The sequence below is a fragment of the Elephantulus edwardii genome, unplaced genomic scaffold, assembly GCF_000299155.1.
Source record: "Elephantulus edwardii isolate Elephantulus edwardi_28Jun2011 unplaced genomic scaffold, EleEdw1.0 scaffold00421, whole genome shotgun sequence".
NCBI lineage: Eukaryota > Metazoa > Chordata > Mammalia > Macroscelidea > Macroscelididae > Elephantulus > Elephantulus edwardii.
Genome location: NW_006400171.1, coordinates 636,813 through 655,567, shown reverse-complemented (window position 1 = coordinate 655,567; position 18,755 = coordinate 636,813). Strand labels below are relative to the sequence as shown.

General features: G+C 38.3%; 1 protein-coding gene across 1 annotated transcript in view; it reads right to left on the bottom strand.

Moving 5' to 3' along the window:
- The window catches only part of NRG3 (neuregulin 3), a 1,124,911-nt gene that overhangs the window by 606,279 nt on the left and 499,877 nt on the right, over positions 1 to 18,755 (bottom strand). The window contains exon 2 of the mRNA XM_006902510.1: positions 10,317 to 10,446. Within this exon, the coding sequence (XP_006902572.1) occupies positions 10,317 to 10,446 (130 nt within the window). The remainder of the gene's footprint in view (positions 1 to 10,316; positions 10,447 to 18,755) is intronic.

The window sequence follows — 18,755 nt, the reverse complement described above, 5'->3', positions numbered from 1 at the left end:
ACAACAACAACAACAACATGCAAAGGCTTTTGACTGTGTGGATAATAACAAATATAGCTAACATGGAAAAGAATGGGAATCTCAGGACACAATGACCAGTTGTAGGAATATATTTATAAAATATAAATTTCTGCTGAAATACTACACAAAATTTTGTAAAGAGTCATTTTGTTGTAACTTCCTCTGACTTTTTTACTTGGTTTGGTCTGCACTCCTATCTTCCTGGAGTGATGCCATTAATTAAAGCAATCACAGCATAAAAGGATCATAAGTCAAGTATGTTCACATGTATTATTTCTGAACAATGCTATAATAAAGGGAAGTCGTTCATCATTATTACCATTGTGTAGTTGGTAAATAAATTATCTTGACAATTTAAAAATATTGTTTATCTATGTGTGTGTTATCTAGATCTTCTACGTTTGTTGTTTCTGTTGTTCATATTTGTCATTAAGTCAGCACCTGCACCTCCTTAACTCCGATTCTTTAACAAGTGCTCTACTCAGTTTCTCTCACAGAATTCCAGCAGATGTGTTATTGCTTAAGTTTCATTTGAATGGATGAGGAAAGCAGAAAGAACTAAACTGTGTATCTAGTGTTTTTATACGTTGGTGCAATTCTTCCATCAACTTTTTGAGATGATAGATAGATAGATAGATAGATAGATAGATAGATAGATAGATAGATATAGATAGATCTTGGTATCATCTATTTTTTTAAAGGATGGGAAGCTTGGGTTCAATGATTTGCCAAAAAAACCCCAAACAACACGACAAAACACAGAATCAATATAAAGCCAAGCAAAACTTTTAATTCAGTTAATTTTAATTGTGAATGCTCATATTTGACTCTTGTGCTGCTCCTCGGAGACTAGAATTTTGACGCTTCATCTGACATAATTTGGACATGCTGCAAGGAGGGGCCAGTCCTTGGATAGGGTGGAGGGACTGGGATAATGGGGGTAGTGTGTCAGAGAGAGTGAGATTGGCACAGGATAGGGCAGGGTTTAGGGCTGTTGTACATAGGATGATTATGAGTCGCAGGTGACTTGATGGCGTATAACAACAACAACAACAACAAACTACGTATCTCATGGAAAACCAATTTAATTATTTGTTACAACAAAACCAAGGCATAAAAATCACTTCAAGAGACATAATATGTATTTCCTCAATAGATTCCATCAATCAAGTTAGAACACAAGAAAATGCATATGTAAGCAAACAACGGTGTCTCTCTGGAGACTAAGGTGTGCCTGATACAGGCCATGGTTTTTGCAATCACTTGTTATGCATCAGAGAGTTGGACAATGACTAGGGAGGATAGAAGGAGAATTGACGCCTTTGAGCTGTGGTGCTGGAGAAGAGTACTGAATGTACCATGGACTGCCAAGAAAACAAATAGATTCATCCTAGAGAGGGTTAAACCAGGCTGCTCCTTGGAGGCAAGGATTCTGGGGCTTTGCCTGACATACTTTGGACATGTTGTAAGGAGAGACAGGTCTTTGGAGAGGGACATCATGCTGGGCAGAGTGGAGGGACAGCGCAGGAGGGGAAGACCCTCTATGAGGTGGATTGATTCAGTGACTGGGGTAATCAGGATGCATGTGTCAGAGGCAGTGAGATTGGCATGGGATAGAGCAGGGTTTAGGGCTGTTGTATATAGGGTCGCTATGAGTCGCAAGCGACTCGATGGTACATAACAACAACAACAACAAGCTATGAAGGGTAGCTTAATCACATGTAAATCACTGCCCGCCCCCAACCCAAGAAATGGAAAGATAAGTAAGTATACCTAAAGACAAACAAAGATACAGATATCCTATTGCTGGTGGCAGGGCCTCCCTCAGTGAGGTGGCAGCACAAAGTCTTCCTGAGCAAGATGGTAGCTGATAAATTATTTAGCAGAGCTCATGATACAGGTGGCCACTTGCTGGGGGCAGGGGCTTTTCAGGCGAAGACCTGGAGCCCCAGGCTGTCTCTCATGATGTGAGGACACTAGCTCAGTAGGCGCAGGTCCCAAGGTCTGAACATTTTTCCGGACTCAGCATAAAACTCCTGGTGTTTCTGACTTTGTGGTTTCCTCTTGCAATATTGTTGAGAAGAGATGCATTGTTTTATCCTGGATAGTTACTCCCACACTGTTAACATCCAGACACAACTCATGAAACTAGGATGTACAACACAAACTTTATAAACTACATTATGACAATTAACCAACTTCAAACCTAGAAATATAATACCACATTATGCTTGACTATGCTTAAAAAGTATTCATAATTGTGCTCAATATATACCTCATTAGGCATAAATTATATCATATATACATTTATATATGTACAGATATATGTGAATTTCCAAACACACGTATGAGTAGTTATGCACATACATACGGAGCATTATAATACCAAGCCAAAATCAGCACTTCTAATTTACCAGTTGTTCCATGAGAGAAGAAAGTTTGCTTCCATAAAGGTTCCCAGCCTAGGAAAGCCTTTTTTGCAATCTTGCTCTGTCTTACGGGGTCACTATGATTTAGGATTGACTCAATCTCAGTGGATGTGCACACACATGCATGCATACAAACATGTATGTGACCTCATAAATATTTTATGTTGTTGCAATATTTTAGATGTACTGTTGTTGTGTAGCATCGTGTCTGAACAGATCCATAGCTGACCTTCCCACTTGATTTCAGAAGGAGTAAACCAAACTGGAGGAAACTGTCCATCCTTCTCTGATGGAGTAACTTGTTGATTTGAACAGCATGCCTTCAGGATTATAGTGCAGCTTCTTACCACTAGGCATTTACAAAAATATCCATTTTCTCTATGTGTACTTATTATTGTTAGATGCCAGTAGGTAATTTCTTACTTAGATCTATGCCACACATCAACGAATATGTTAAAATTTCTATTCCATTTTATGTACTTCATTACACTTCACTGGACTTTGGGCAAGCAGCTCTTCCTGGCTTATATCTGAGTGCCTTCCTACTTGATGAGTTCACCTTCTGGCTTTCTACCAGACAGTGTTCTATGGCTACTCATAAGGTTTTCACGGACTTTCTTTATTAGAAATAGATTGCCATGTCCTTTTTTATAGCCTGTCTTGGACTAGAAACTCTGCTGAAATCTGCCTACCTTAAATGACCCTGCAGCAAACTGCCACAATATGACAAACTGATAGATTAGTGTTAGTGTACTTTTTAATGACATCATTTACTTTGATTAAGATATATGTACTTTACTCCTTAGAACTGTCTTCACCATCATCCAAAATAAAAGTGTTTATTCAGGTAGCATAGGGGTAAGACTCTGTGCTGCAAACTCGAAGGCACATGATTTGAATATGCCAACTGTTCCATGGGAAGATAAGCATTCTCCTTCCCAGCAATTAATGCCTCTAGAAAACCCACTGGAGGGTCAGCTATGGGTCAGTTCCAAGCCCACAGTACTCAAAAGCTATATATATATAATCAGGCTGCTCCTTGGGACAAGATTTTGACACTCCATCTCATATACTTTCAGCATGTTGCCAGGAGGAACCAGTCTTTGGAGAAGAATATCATATTTAGAAGGGTGGTGGGACTTCACAGATGAGGAAGACCTAGGATAAGATGGTTTGACAAAGTAACTGGGGCCATTGGGGTAGGTGTGTTAGAGATGATGAAGACAGCTCAAGATAGGGAAGTAATCAGAGTTATTGTGCATAGGGTCACTATGAGTCATAGGTTACTTGATGGCCCATAAGAACAACAACAACATATATAAATTTACATAATTGTATAAATATGGTTGTTATTGTTGTTATGCATCAACAAGTCAGAACCAACTCATAGCTGACCTTCCAGGCAGTTTTCAGATGCTACATATATTATGGAAAGAGATTGCCCATCTTTCTCCCAGAGTAGCTGGTGGATTCAAACCACATGCCTTTGAGTTCCCAGCACAATTCCCTCCCTGTAAGGTACCAGACATCCCTTTATAGGATAAGGATCGCTCTGTAACAGGGTTATTGTTATAGAGTACCTGATCATTTGTTTTTTTTTTAAATGGCAGCTTTTATTAAAAACAAAAATAAGTAGGCACTTGGGTTGTTTCCAGCTCTTTGCTATTGCAAACACAGGTGTGAATATATCGGCTTGGATGGCAGTTATGATTTCTTTAGGGTAAATTGCCAGTAGTGGAACTGCTGGGTCAAATGGTATTTCTATTTGCAACTTTTTGAGAAAGTGCTATACAGCCTTCCATAGAGGTCACACCATTTTACACTCCCTCCAACAGTGAATAAGGGTTCAAGTTTCTCCACAACCTCACCAGCATCTGATGTTTGCTGTTCTGTTAAATTTTCTATTCTTACTGTGATGAAATGATATCTCATAGTTGTTTTGATTTGAATCTCTCTTAGAGCTAGGGATTTTGAACATTTCTTCATGTGCTTGCTTGCCATCAGAATGTCTTCTTTGGTGAAATGTCTGTTCATGTCCTGTGCCCATTTTTCAATTGTGTTATTTACTTTTATCGTGTTGTGGTGATGGAGTATTTTCTAAATCCTAGATATAAGTTCCTTGTCAGACATGTCATTACCAAATATTTTTTCCCAATCTGTGGCTTCCCTTTTTACCCTGTTGGAGAAGTTTTTGGATATGCAAAGGATCTGATTCTTAGAGGGTCCCATCCATCTATTTTATCCTCTCCTGGATGTAGATTTTCCAGGATGCTTGGAAGACAGTTTATGTCATATGAGGGCTTCTAGAGTTCTTCCAAGATTTTCTTTAATGAAGTTTATAGTCCTCAAATCTATTCATCAACAAACACATGGATAGAGAAGCTCTGATAATTCACACTACGTGGCACTGAAAAACAAGGAACTCATGCAATATTATACAAAATGGATGACCTTGGAAGACATTATGATGAATGAAATATCTCAATCACAAAAGGGCAAGTATTCCGTAGGGCCACTGTTGTAAAATGGGACTGATATCACGGTTGAGGGAAGACAGAAAAGGAGGGGAGAAATGATGTATGTTGCATTGAAACAGATGAGGGAGAGAACTGTTTAAAAATGATATATGAATGGGCATTCTTGTCATTACAGAAGTCCAGAGTAAAGGCTGTGTAGTGGAGTGGGCTTGGGGGGAGGGATTGCATAACAATGAAAATTTTTCTTTTTTCTTTTCAAGGAGAAGAGTGAATTGGGAGGGGGGAGGTGGGCAGGGAGAAGAGTGCAGCAATGGTTGGAAACCCTCTAAACTTTCATTAAAGTTAATAAAAAAATCCCTATAAAATAAATAAACAAATAAACACAAAGCTGCTCAAAGCTGGACATATGAAAGAACTCCTTGCAGAGTTGTCTTCCCATTCAAGTCCATACCTTCACAGACTGCTGCCTAGCCACAAGTCACCTACTGAAGTGTCACCTTTAACAGTAACTGCTTCTGGACTGTTTTCTTCTTGTCATGATGTTGTTGTATAGAAGAGTTGGAACTTTTCACTGCTAACCTCCTTCCAGTACGTTTTCCGAGGAAGTAAATTGTGTAAAAAGAGTTGTTCATCTTTCTTGCTGTGAGGAGTTGGTGGGTTCATCCCAAATGCCTTTGGGATGGCAGCAAAACTCCTCACCACTAAGCCACCAGAGCTCTCATCTAGCTATAGTAGTTATAAATTTTTAGTTATTCAAGCATTTTCAAGTGAATTATTTGATAGATCTCTAAAATTATTACTATATATCAAATTATACTAATATGCTATCCTTTTGAAAGTTTCTAAAGTCCATTATTCCGTCAGAGTAATCAATTCAATGATGTGATGAGAAAAAGATGTGACATTTGGCTTCTGTTAAAAACAATCCAACACTTTAAAAAACGCTCCAAAATAACCCCTACAGCTTTGGAAACTTTATGGAGCAGTTGTAATGTTTGACAGGCTTGATGAGTTGGAATTGACACAACAGAAACGGAGGCTGAGACAATATCTATCTTGTTGCTGTTAGAAAGAAATAGAAATATGGACCCAATTTTCTTTAGTTAGATGTTACATATAAAGGAAAACATGCCTTTGTATGGTATTACTATACTGGAGAAGTATTTTCAAACGAAGAGTAAATTAACTAAATTATCACAATGACTCTAAAAGAAAAATGAATGATTAATCTGTTTTCTGTGCATTATTTTACTCAATAATTTGATGAATAATAAATTAAGTCTTTTTTGCAATGGATATTTTTAGGAATATCATAAAGTTCAAAGAAGAAAGCTGTTTAAAACTATCTAGTTTCTTTTTGGAATCTGATCTGTAATATATATTCATTCACCTTTACCAGTTTCTATGTTTTTATTTTAAATAGGATATAATGAGCAGTGCAATATACAACTCTAGAGCTCCTTGTTGTTGTTGTTTTTGTTGATGTTGTTGGGTGTTCTTCAGTCCCATGCAAATCATAGGGTCCCTATGAACAACAATTATGAAACCTATCCTATTCTGAGCCATCTTTATCATCCCTGACACACTTGAGCACAGTGCTCAGTCACTGTTTAAATCCATTTCTCTGAATGCCTCTTCTCTGACAGAAGATACTGAAATATCAACATTTAGGATGAAGAAAAAAAATTCTGAACTATCTTTCACCAAGTCTGGGTATCTGGGCAAGAGAAGGTACTGAGGAAATTCTTCCACATTTCATTTCTCTGTGTGTTGTTTGTTGTTATGTGCCGTGGAGTCGCTTGCGACTCATAGCGACCCTATGTACAACAGCCCTAAACTCCGTTCTGTCCTGTGCCAATCGCACTGTCTCTGACACTCCCATCCCAATTATCCCAGTCATTGAATCAATCCATCTCATAGAGGGCCTTCCTCTTCTGTGCTGTCCCTCCACCCTCCCAAGCATGATGTCCCTCTCTAAGGACCAGTCTCTCCTCACAACATTTCTCTGTACCTTCCTTAATTAAGACTCTCTAGTGTGGGAAGACAGATGTGGGAATTTCAAACTCCTGTCTCTTATATGCATTCATATATTATAATCTTTCATTTTCCATTCTTACCCATGATAAGTTTTTAAGCAACAGAATGTTGTTTCTCTGGTAACAAACTGTACTTCCCCTCTACATTACCTCTCATTTTTTCCTTTTAATTTATTAATCTGTTTTCAGAAAATAACATTTCCACTATTTACTAGGTTGTGTTTTCACTAATTAGTTGCAGGCTTGTCTAAAAATTATTTCTTCCAAAGTTAGAAAAATAAGTTTCCTCTTTACATTATTTACTTGTAAGTGTGTGTGAAAACGTGTATAAATGCTTGCATTGGTGTCTGTGTCAATGAAATTTGGACTGTGCATGTATGTGTTGCTCTTTAAAAATCCTACTCATGATGCAATGAGGGTTGCAGAGTGGATTATATTTGGGGGTAGGGGGTGGGGTTTGGGGAGGTGCGGGGGGGGATTGTGTACCGATGAGGGAGTTTTTCTCTTGCTTTTCAAGGAGAGGAGCAAACGGGGTGGGTGGGGGTTTGTGCGGGGAGAAGGGTGCAACAATGAATGAATGGAATTCCAAAATCTCTGTAGATGTTCATTGAAATGAAAAATAAACAAACTAAATTTTAAAAAAATCCTACTCATGAATTATTTTTAGAATTATAATATCCTTCTGGAATTCTCATTCATTTTCTCTGACTTCCACTTGTTAATTAGAATATGTGTTATTTGAAAGAATTGTATATAATTAAAACAATAATAGTCACAAAAAAGAAAATACGAAGCCATTTGTTCTAGACCTATTTTTCTTTGATAAGCAAAAAGAACAAAATATTTTTTAAAAGTTCTCTTTTCAACGCATTAAGTAGGAATTGTGTGGTTTATCACATGATTGAAGTATGTGTTTTTAAAAAAATCTGGAAAAGATTTTTTAAAAACTAGAAATTTTCTCAGAAATTCCTAATCTTTTGAGATATGTTCAAAGCAAACTATTTCATAATATAAATTCATGCATCACCTATCTATTGCTTCTCTGGTATTTTGATGGAATCTTGTTTAATATTAAATATAGTCATGTCATTGATGGGGCTTAAGGAGGCTCTTGTCAGCAGGCAAGTCACTCTAATATACTTTCACTTGTTTTCATTATTTGATGATGATGCAGAGAATTTCACTTACTTCAAGCACACTGCCGCGTGGTGTCATTTAATTCCTGATTTAATTTCTGGATGCATTTATTTAGCAATATCTTGATAATCAGAGGTGCTCAATAAGCATTTGCTAGATAGAACAATAATGAATAAAATACACTGCCTAAATAGAGTGTTATTCAACATGGCACATTATTAATAATTACACTGGAATTCTTAAAAATGGCTGATGCAGAAACAAATATAAACTTTTTATTCATTGGTAAGCCTAGGACAAAGAATAGCTGGAACATGTAGTTCATGATTTATTCATGCATACTAGTAGGAGATTTATAGACTCCAATGACCTGCTCAAACTCCAGTTCTTTCTTAGGCCAGTCTGTCATCATGATTAGCTATGTTGTTACTTTATATCAAATATCAGGTATATCTATGCTGAAATAGTAAAAATAAAGAAGATAGAGGCAAAAAATTAATACATATGTCATAGTTTCAGCTACTAAATAGTTATACAGATGCTGGTGTATGTAAAAAAAAGTAGACAAACTCATGCACACAAAAGTAAATAATTCTTCTTTATTATTGAGGCTTAATGAACTAATAGAGAGAAAATAGTGAGACTGGATATTGAAAATAATTATCTCGTTCTTTTGGATATTACTGTCTTATGAAAGCATTAATCCAGTCAGACTTTTTACTCTGGGGAAATCTAGCACATTTTTTTCCATGGGGTCAAACATAATCAAAACAATTAGCTACTTTAGCTGATTATTTGGATTCAATCTTTTATCAACTGGTTAGAGACTGCACCTTATTAGGACTGCAATGTCTGCACCCATGTGATCATCCTGTTGAATGATGAGAAGTCTGATATCTTGTTGAGTGTCTCTATGACCATGGGAATGCTTTGAAAGTGGAGCTCACTCCTGGATTTTCCAATGAGTTCTTTATAAATCATCTGTTGTCCATGTTGACATAATACAAATGGCAAAATAAGAGACATAGGGAAAGAACAATCCCCACCCTTTTATCTCCTCAGCTTGAGTTCCTAAAGGCAGATATGGGGGGTTAATTTTGAACTGATGTCAAAGTAAAAATAATGCTAGAAATTACATAAAAGCTAAGATGAAGGAAAGATCATGAATCTTTTTGTCCTGACAAAGGATATATAAGTTTTATAGAGTTCTACTACTAAATATACACCATTTCTTCCAAACCTAGGCCAGAGATCCCCACTGTGGTAGCAAGTCCTTGTGACTTTAGGATGGCTCCTGGAGCTAAGGCAGGAGGTCCATTGCAAAATCATAACAATAAGATGGAGGTCTTTAAACTGTCTTCTAAACTGACAAGAGAGACAGTGATTTAGAGGGGGGAAAAGTTATAATCGTCCATGCTTCAAGATTGAGAATCATTAATTTAATAACTGCATCATATGAGCAGAATAAATAAAAAAGAAAGGGATGTAGAGATCACTGAAGCATAATAATTGCAAGAAAAACAAATCACCAGGACAGTGCTGGAATAAAAAAGCTCAATTGGAAAGGGTTTTCTCTAATGCTAACTTGATTCTTCTACTAAGCCTTAAAGCCCCAGTGTCTACAATTGCACTGTTTAACTCCATTTGCTTTTATTTTTGGTAATTAGGTGTTATGTCTAGAAAAACTCAATTAAACACCTCATGGCCCCTACAGACAAATTCCCACAAGGAATCCTCTACTGTGACTATAACCTGATTATGATTTCATTTGAACACCTTGTGGAAAGTGTTTCATCAACAGAGGTGTTAAAACATTTAAATTAATAAAGGAAGTCAGAATCAAAACTAAATGCAGTTTCTCTGAATGCAGTTACAGTGTCTGGGGCATGGATTAATAGCTGAGAGGAGATTCTAGAATTGATTGCTTTATTCTGTCTCAGTCTGTGGGATCAGAGCCTTAGGATCACTTCTACGTTTCCCTGGTTAATCACCTACTTGTACCAGGAAATATACCTAGATTCCACACCATACATATATAATGTGAATAAACCATTCCTTCCATTGCATGAGTATATATAAAAATAAAGGGGGTTCTACCCCCCGCCCCTTGTGTCCTGTATATGCCATTGATCCATCAAGCCATACTCATCCCACATACTCCATCCTCCAACCATGACAGGCTGGCTCCCTCCACTGCTGTGGCTACAGCATCTTACCGGCAGTGTTTATGGGATCCAGTGAGGGTCTCGATTACAAAGCACTCGCCATCATTGAGGCAGTAGGCAAGGTCCTTATCTCGGCAGGGTTTGAAGTGTTCTGAGCGCTCCGTGGAATAGGTCGTCATATCTGTCAAGTAAAGCACAGATGAAGGCTCTCAGCAGGGTATACGGATACCAACAACACCAGGAAGGTGCATGGGAGCCTATGCCTGAGGAGCTCTTATCACTAGCATTGGGGTTCAGTGCTTGTCTTTGTGGGGACTTGAGTTAGACTAAACCATGGATCTCACATGGTACTGAACAAGTATCTAGATCGACCATTGCATTTGATCATCTTCTGTTTCCACTAGTACTGAACAACTGAAGTTTCTTTAGAGTAATCTCTTAGGACATGTTGTTGTTATATGTCATTTAGTTGCTTTAATCCTATGTACAACAGAGCTGAAAACTGCTCTATCCTGTGCCAACTTGACTGTCTCTGAAAAAACTACCCTCATTAGCCCGGTCACTGTGTCAGTCCATCTCATCGAAGGTCTCCCTCTCTTTTACCATCTCTCCACTCTTCCAGACATGTTGTCCCTCTCCAAGAACTGGTCCCTCTTTGCAACATGCCCAAAGTATGTCAGACGAAGCCTCAGGATCCTTGCCTCCAAGGGGCAGCCTGGCTTCATCCTTTCTATGATGAACCTGTTTGTTCTCCTGGCACAAGATGCTGCAACCAAACCCACCAAACCTCCATTAGTGGTTTCAGTTTAAAAAGCACTCTGTGCAAAAGGTGCAAGAAACAGTCTTTTTTCATTCATTTTTACCAAATGGTGTTGGATTGGGGAGGAGAGTGAAGGAATAGGAAAGATTCAATAAGAAATTGAAAATATAGTCAAATAATAGGCCTATATAAATGGTAATTAATTATATTAAATATAATATATGTAAAATATTGTATGAAACATATTGTAAATGAAAGATAGTGTAAAACACATTGTAGCTCTTTTTCCTGAGGGTCGCCGTCAGGGCATCATGACTGAGGGAAACCTAAGAATTTAAGGCCAACGTGAGCCACAGCCATGGCCACATCAGAAAGTACCAGAAGCACCCTGGAGGCTAAAATAATTCTAATGGTTTGCGTCAAATCAGGATCAACTTGGACAAGTATAATCCTGTTATTTTGGAAAGGCTGGCATGAGACATTACCAACTGAAGAGCTTCTGCCCAAATGTCAACCTTGGCAAATTATGGACCTTGGTCAGTGAGCTGACAAGGGAAATGCTGCCAAAAATGAGACTGAAGCAGCTCCCATCGTTGATGTAGTTTAATCAGATTACTTCGAAGTTTAGAAAGAGGGAAAGTGCCCCAAGCAAACCAGTACTTGTGAAGGCCAACTTCTTCAGCAGAGGAGACGAGGGGAAGTTTAAACTCACTGCAGGGCCCATGTCTGGCTGGCTTAAAGTGGAATTAATTGATTGGAGGATGGTTAATTAAATGTTTTTCCTTTATAGTCTGAGTATAGGTTCTTTGGTGGCACCTGTACCTGCTTCACTACATATGCAGCTGATGTTGAGCAGCATCAGGACCTCTTCTAAGTATGGGGGCCTGTGCTTCCCTGCTGAGACGCATACTGCAATAGCACTTCAAAGTCTTTAGGCATTATCTAATGAAAGACTTGATTTATAAAGTGGAAAATATTTCCACAATGTATATGAATAAAACAATTTTTAAAAATCAAATGAATATATTTTGTGATTGTTCTATAGAAACAAATGTCAATTTCTGTGGTTTTTTTTGTTTGATTTTTTTTGTTTGTTAATGCTGTAATTAACCAATGCTGTTGTTATGTGGTGTCGAGTTGCCTGTAATTCATAGTGACCCCATGTGCAACAGCCTTAAATACTGCATTATCCCTTGTCAATCTTATTGTCTCCAACACACCTATCCCTAATATCCCAGTGCCTGAATCAATCCATCTCATTGAGGATCTGCCTCTTCTGTGTTGTCCCTCCACCCTCCCAAGCATGACATCCCTCTCCAAGGACTGATCCCATCTTGTAACATGTCCAAAGTATGTCAGATGAAGCTTCAGAATCCTTGCCTCCAAGGAGCAGCCTGGCTTCACCCACTCCAGGACAAACCTGTTTGTTCTCTTAGCAGTCCGTGGTATATTCAACACGCTTCTCCAGCTCCACAGACCAAAGGCATCAATTCTCTTTCTATCATCCCTAGTCACTGTCCAGCTTTCCAATGCATAGCATGCAATTGCGAAGACTATAGCCCGAATCAGGCACAACTTAGTCTCCAGCCTGATGTCATTACTATTCAGTACTCTGGAGAGGTCCCTGATAGCTGGCGTTCCCAGTGCAATTCATCTCTTGATTTCCTGTGGAGCTAAGCAAATTAAAACTGTTAACTAGCTCAATCTCTTCACCATCCATACTGATGCTGCCAATTGGTCCAGTGGTGAGAATCTTTGTCTTCTTGACATTGCGCCTCAATCCATATTGTAGGCTGCAGTCCTTGACACTCTGCAGCAGGCGCTTCAGGTCCTCCTCAGTTTCAGCAAGCAGGGTTGTGTCATCTGCATAATGCAGGTTGTTTATGACTCTTCCACCAACTTGAGGTTTGAATTTGTTCTTCAGGTCTTTGAGCTTAAGATATGCTGAGCGAGTTTGGCCCTTTTGATTTTCCGACTCCAACTCCTTGCACATTTCATTGTAATATTTTGCTTTGTCATCCCGTGCTGCCTTTTGAAATCTTCTATTCAACTCTTTAGTATCTTGAATTCTTCCCTGTGCTTTGGCTTCTCTGCATTCCAGTGCAATTTTCAGAGTCTCTTCTGACATCCATTTTGGTCTTTTCTTCCTCTTCTGTCTTTGCAATGGCCGTTTGCACTCTTCCTGGATGATACCCTTGATATCCTCCCACAACTCATCTGGCCTTCGTTCATTAGTGTTCAAAGCCTCAAATCTGTTCCTGAGATGGTTCTGAAATTCAGGTGGGATAGACTCAAAGTCATATTTTGGTTGCCTTGGATTTGGTTTAATTTTCCTCAAGTTCAGCTTGAATTTGCATATGAGTAGTTGGTGGTCTGTTCCACAATCAGCTCCTGGCCAAAATCTGCTGTCAGGGACCTCTCCAGAGTACTAAGAAGCAACATTATCAGTTTAGAGACTAAGGTGAGCCTGATCCAGGCCATGGTCTTCACAATTACTTGCTATGCATCAGAGAGCTGGAGAATGATTAAGGATGACAGAAGAATTGATACCTTTGAAGGGGTGGTGCTGGAGAAGAGTCTTAAACATATCATAGACCACCTTGAAAGCAAATAGGCCTGTCTTGGAAAGGGTGAAACCAAGTTTCTCCTTGGAGACTAGAATTTTTAAGTTCTTTCTCACATACTTGAGGCACATATCCAGGAGAGACTGGTCCTTGGAGAAGAACATAATGCTCAGAGAGGTAGAGGAACAGCGCAGGAGAGGAAGACTCCAGATGAAATGGATTGATACAGTAACTAGGGTAATGGGATTAAGTGTGTTGCAGTATGTGAGACTGATGCAGGGCAGGTCAGGCTTCAGATCTGTTGTACATAGGGTCACCATGAGTCACAAGTGACTCAATGTACAAAACAACAAATAGCCTGCTACTTCTTCTTCTCCTGTGTTGTATATCAGGATATTGACAGAACATTTTCTCCTTCCTACATCATTCTGCGAGAGTGATCAGCTGGCCCAGTGGACTGAAAGTGATGCAATCAAGCCAAATGTGGGTGACTTTTAATCCGCGGCCCTCAGTCTTGTCTTTCATTGTTTTTGTTCAAACATTCCTCTAGGTAGTATAGCCCTGGTGTGTCCACTTGCCGTACAGCAGTAACTTGTGGTTGCTGTGAGACATTTGGTGTGTCAAATGTGTTAATGGTTAGTTACCCATGGTGGACAGTGTTGGGTGAAACTTCCTGATTAAAACAAGCTTGGAAGCAGGAACAGCATCCACTTTCATAATAGCTTGCCTCCGGAAACTCTATGAACCTGGAGAGAGGATGAAAGATAAGCAAGCATTGAGGACTCTCCTTCATAGGGTCACTATGAGTCACCTGTGACTTGATGGCACTTAACAACAACATCCTGTAAAATGTCTCTTCACTGCTCTGATTTGGGAAACTAGCACCAAACTCTGGATCATGCAAAGTGATTTGGTTTTTTTCCCACATGAAGGCACCACAATTAGTGGGAAAGGAGTGCCTCTTCACTAACTACTATACAGAATTCCTGACCCTGCCTACTTATTTACTTTGGTTTTTTGCTACTTACGTCAATGTCAGATCTCATGAATTCTCACTAACCACACTCATGACCTCATAATTCACCATAGCCACTTGTTCCTACAAGGTAGCTATTGCTCACTTCCACCTTCCAGCATGCTCTGCTTCACCTTAAAAAACTGTCTTTGCTGAATATAAGTTGACTGTAGAAAATTGGATCCATTTCTGGGTTCTCAATTAATGTTCCATTGGTCTATGTGCATGTCATTATATCAGTATCATTCTGTTTTGGTTACTAATGCTGTGTATGAAGTTTTGAGGTCAGGGTGTGGTATTTCTCACACTTCACTTTTGTTTTTCAGAAGAGCTTTGCTTATTCAGGATCTCATTCTTCTCCAAATAAACTTAACATTTTCCCTTTTGTTCTCCTTGAAAAATAAATTTGGTATCTGTATTGGGATTGCATGCAGATTGCTTTCAGTAGGATTATAATTTTCACAATATTGAGTCTTCCTATCCATAAATAGGGCACATTTTTTCCATTTATTTAAGTCTTTTATTGGGTCTTGCAAAAATGTTCTGTAGGTTTCTTTGTATAGGTCTTTTGTTTCTCTAGTTAGCTTCACTCTCAAGTATACTTTCTTGGTTTCCTTCTCTGAGTTCTTTTTGTTACTATAGAGAAATCCCACTAGTTTTTTTATATTGTTCTTGTATCCTGTCAGTCTACTAAACTGATATTCAACAAGTAAATAAAAGCTATCAAATGGGGAAAGAACAACCTCTTCAACAAATGGTGCTGGCAAAACTGGACTGCTAACTGCAGAAAGCTGAAACAGGATCCACATCTCACACCATACACAAAAATCAACTTGAGGTTGGGAATAAAGCCCTAAACCATAAAGTTTATAAGTGACAATATGGGATGGACCCTAGAAGGTCTACTCCATAGTATAAAGAGACTACCAAATACAGCCAGAAATGTACAATCTGAAAAGGATAAAGTTGATGAATGGGACCTTCTAAAGATTTGATTCTGTGCTCATCAAAAACTTTTTCCAACAGGGTGAAAAGAAAACCTACTGACTGGAAACAAACTATTGGCAATACCATCTCAGACAAGGGCCTCATAGTGAGAGTTTACAGAATACCCCTGGGCTTCCACAAAAAAAAAAAAAAGACAAAAAAAAAGACTAATAATCCAATGACAAAATGAGCACAAGACACGGAAACACTTCACAAAAGGAGGACATTTGGATGGCTAACAGACACACCAAGAAATGCTCTAAATCACTGGCAGTAAGACAGATGCAAACCAAAATCACAATGAGATACCATCTTACTCCTGTAGCAGTGCCAAACTTTAGTAGTGCAGCAAGTAATAAACTTTGGAGAGGATGTGCAGAGACAGGAATTCTTATACTTTGTTGGTAGGATTGTAAAATGGTACAACCACTAGGGAAGGCAGTTTGGCATTTCCTCAAAAAGCTGAAGATGGAAATTCTGTATTAACTAGCTATTTCACTGCTTGGAATATACTTTGAGAGAATGAGAACTGAGGTACAAACAGACTTGTATGTCTGAAAATGAGAAATGAGGTACAAAGAGACTTGTATGTACACCAGTGTCCATAGCAATGTTCTATTATTTGTCATAGCAAAACCATAGAAACAGCCCAAATGTCCAACCACAACCAAATGGATTCAGAAATTATGGTACATTCATACAATGGAATACTATGTAGTATGCAGGAGCAATGATTTTGTAAATTACTACCTAACTTAGGAGGAACTGAAAAGCATCATGCTAAGTGAACTAACTCAGTCTCATAAAGACAAATACTGTATAAGACCATTAGGTAGAATGAGTAAGAGGATGCAAGTTGGAGAGGAGGAGTAAGAGGGGTGAGGATGGGCGGAGGAAGCAGGTTTAAGCATAGGGTCACACAATTTGATGTGTGGAGGGAGGGGTAAAGGAAAGATCAAGTGTGAAAAACAATGTATCCAAACTTTGTAAGTAAATCAATATATATTTTTTAAAATTACATACAAAATAACTTTCTTATAGGAAAAAATCCCACCAAAACAAACTGTATTTTCATCATTCCTAACAGATCTAAAATGAGAAATGTCCAATTCCCTTGTACCACTACAATTAAGAGATCAACAAATCCAATTCTCTCAGATATTACATATCTTTGCTTGCTTCAATCATTTCAGGAAGCAACACCACCCAGGACAATCCACTTCTGCAGCACTCACACCAATACCATTCTAAATAATCTCTATTCATCCTCTACCTCTTATACCATCTTGTCTGCCTACACTCTGACATTTAAAATGTATCACAGTTCTCTCATCTGTGAACAAGCCATTCCGTTCCTGAAACAGAAAACTGACTGGTACTTAAGAACACTTCCGAATGTAAACTCTTAAAAATATAATGGATTCTTTTCTCTGTTTTTTCGTATATCTCTATTAGTCTTAGAATTGAGAGGATAATCCATGCTCTGAATCACTATTTATAATTTTTTTTCTGATTCCCTTATCTTAGACATTTAAAAAATGTCATTACTTGTGAACATTTGTTTTCACCTTTTCCCATTTTTCTTATAGGTATCCAATATTTGTCTAAATATAAATATTTTTCCTCATAGGAATGAACCTAGGATCAATGTTGATTGTTAATGTCTCTCCTTCCCGTGTAATTAGACTAGGAAATGAGAGGTCACACCATATTTAACTTCCTTAACTTGGATCCATGGTCCATCATACTTCAAGTGAGTCTATTTCAGTAACCTTGGCCTTATCTCCTTTTTCAAGGGTTCCTGCTGATGTAGTTAGTGAACTACTAACTGAAATGTCATTAGTTGTCACTTGAGGGAAGAAAGATAAACAGTCTCCTCTCATAAATGTTTATTGCCTCAAATAATCTGCTGGAGGGTCACCATGAGTGGGAAATTACTTGATGGCACTGACATGTCAGGACTCTGCAAGATGGGTGCGCTTGTTGTAGCTGAGGGTCAGGTGGAATGTCTGATTGTCTTTTTGATTTAAGCTTCTTATTTAGTGTCAACAAGACATCCTGGAGGGCCCTCGGGTCTCATGTTATTATATTTTGGAGGAACATTCTTTTAAGTCATACAGTACTTATTTGTCAATTTTCTTTTACTGAGGTAATCTGGGTTTGCTGTGATGCTAATCCTTGTGCCATTGGGGTGTCAAATACTATAACGGTTGCTAATGGTGGACAGTGTGTGGTGGAGTTTCCAGTTTAAGACAGGTTTGGAAGCAGGATTATCATAAACTTTCTAAACCACATGCTTCTGGAAACTTTTGTTCATAAGAGGCGCTATGAGTCATACTCTATTTGACAGCAATCCTCATCATCACCACCAACACTCAGGTTGGGTTTCAATACTACTTTTCCATATATGCATCTTAAAGCTATTAGGGGCCATACCTTGAGGAGGGACATGATTCTGGGAAGGGTGGAAGATCGATGAAGGAGAGGAAGACTTTCAACCAGGTGGACTGACACAATTACTGCCACAATGGGCTCTTGCATATCAGGAAGTGTGAGGATGGCGCAGGAAGAACAGGTTTCAGATCTTTTGTACATAGGATCACTATGAGTTGTACTCAACAGCACCTAACAACAACAACAACAATAACAATACCAATAACCTTAAAGCGAAACATAATTTACATTAATATAGACAACTGTGAGAACAAGTCTTACTTTAATATTATAAACACAGTGAGTGAGTTCAATAAACACTTGAGTGTGTTCTCAGCCCTGTGTTCCTTGTTAATTACTCTTCCAGTCCCAAGAGCAGTCATTTTACACTTTCTTCTCTCTTCTCTTTTCATCTCTCTAACACCACTACAGACATCTTCTTCTCTAGTAGTTAACTTGATAAACTGATCTTTTAACTTTTCATTACCATTCCAATATATTCAACTTGATCTGTAGCAAAATACTCACTTTTGTTTCTGATCCACTGGCTGACAAACACACAATTATTTCTAAGACTTACTACATACCTCCTCTATTTTGAACTTAATTCTGTATGGGGGGGTTCCCATCAAAATTGTAGGAATTTTTTTTAATTTAGGTTGTTTATTTTTCATTTCAATGAACATCTACAGAGATTTTGGGATTCCATTCATTCATTGTTGCACCCTTCT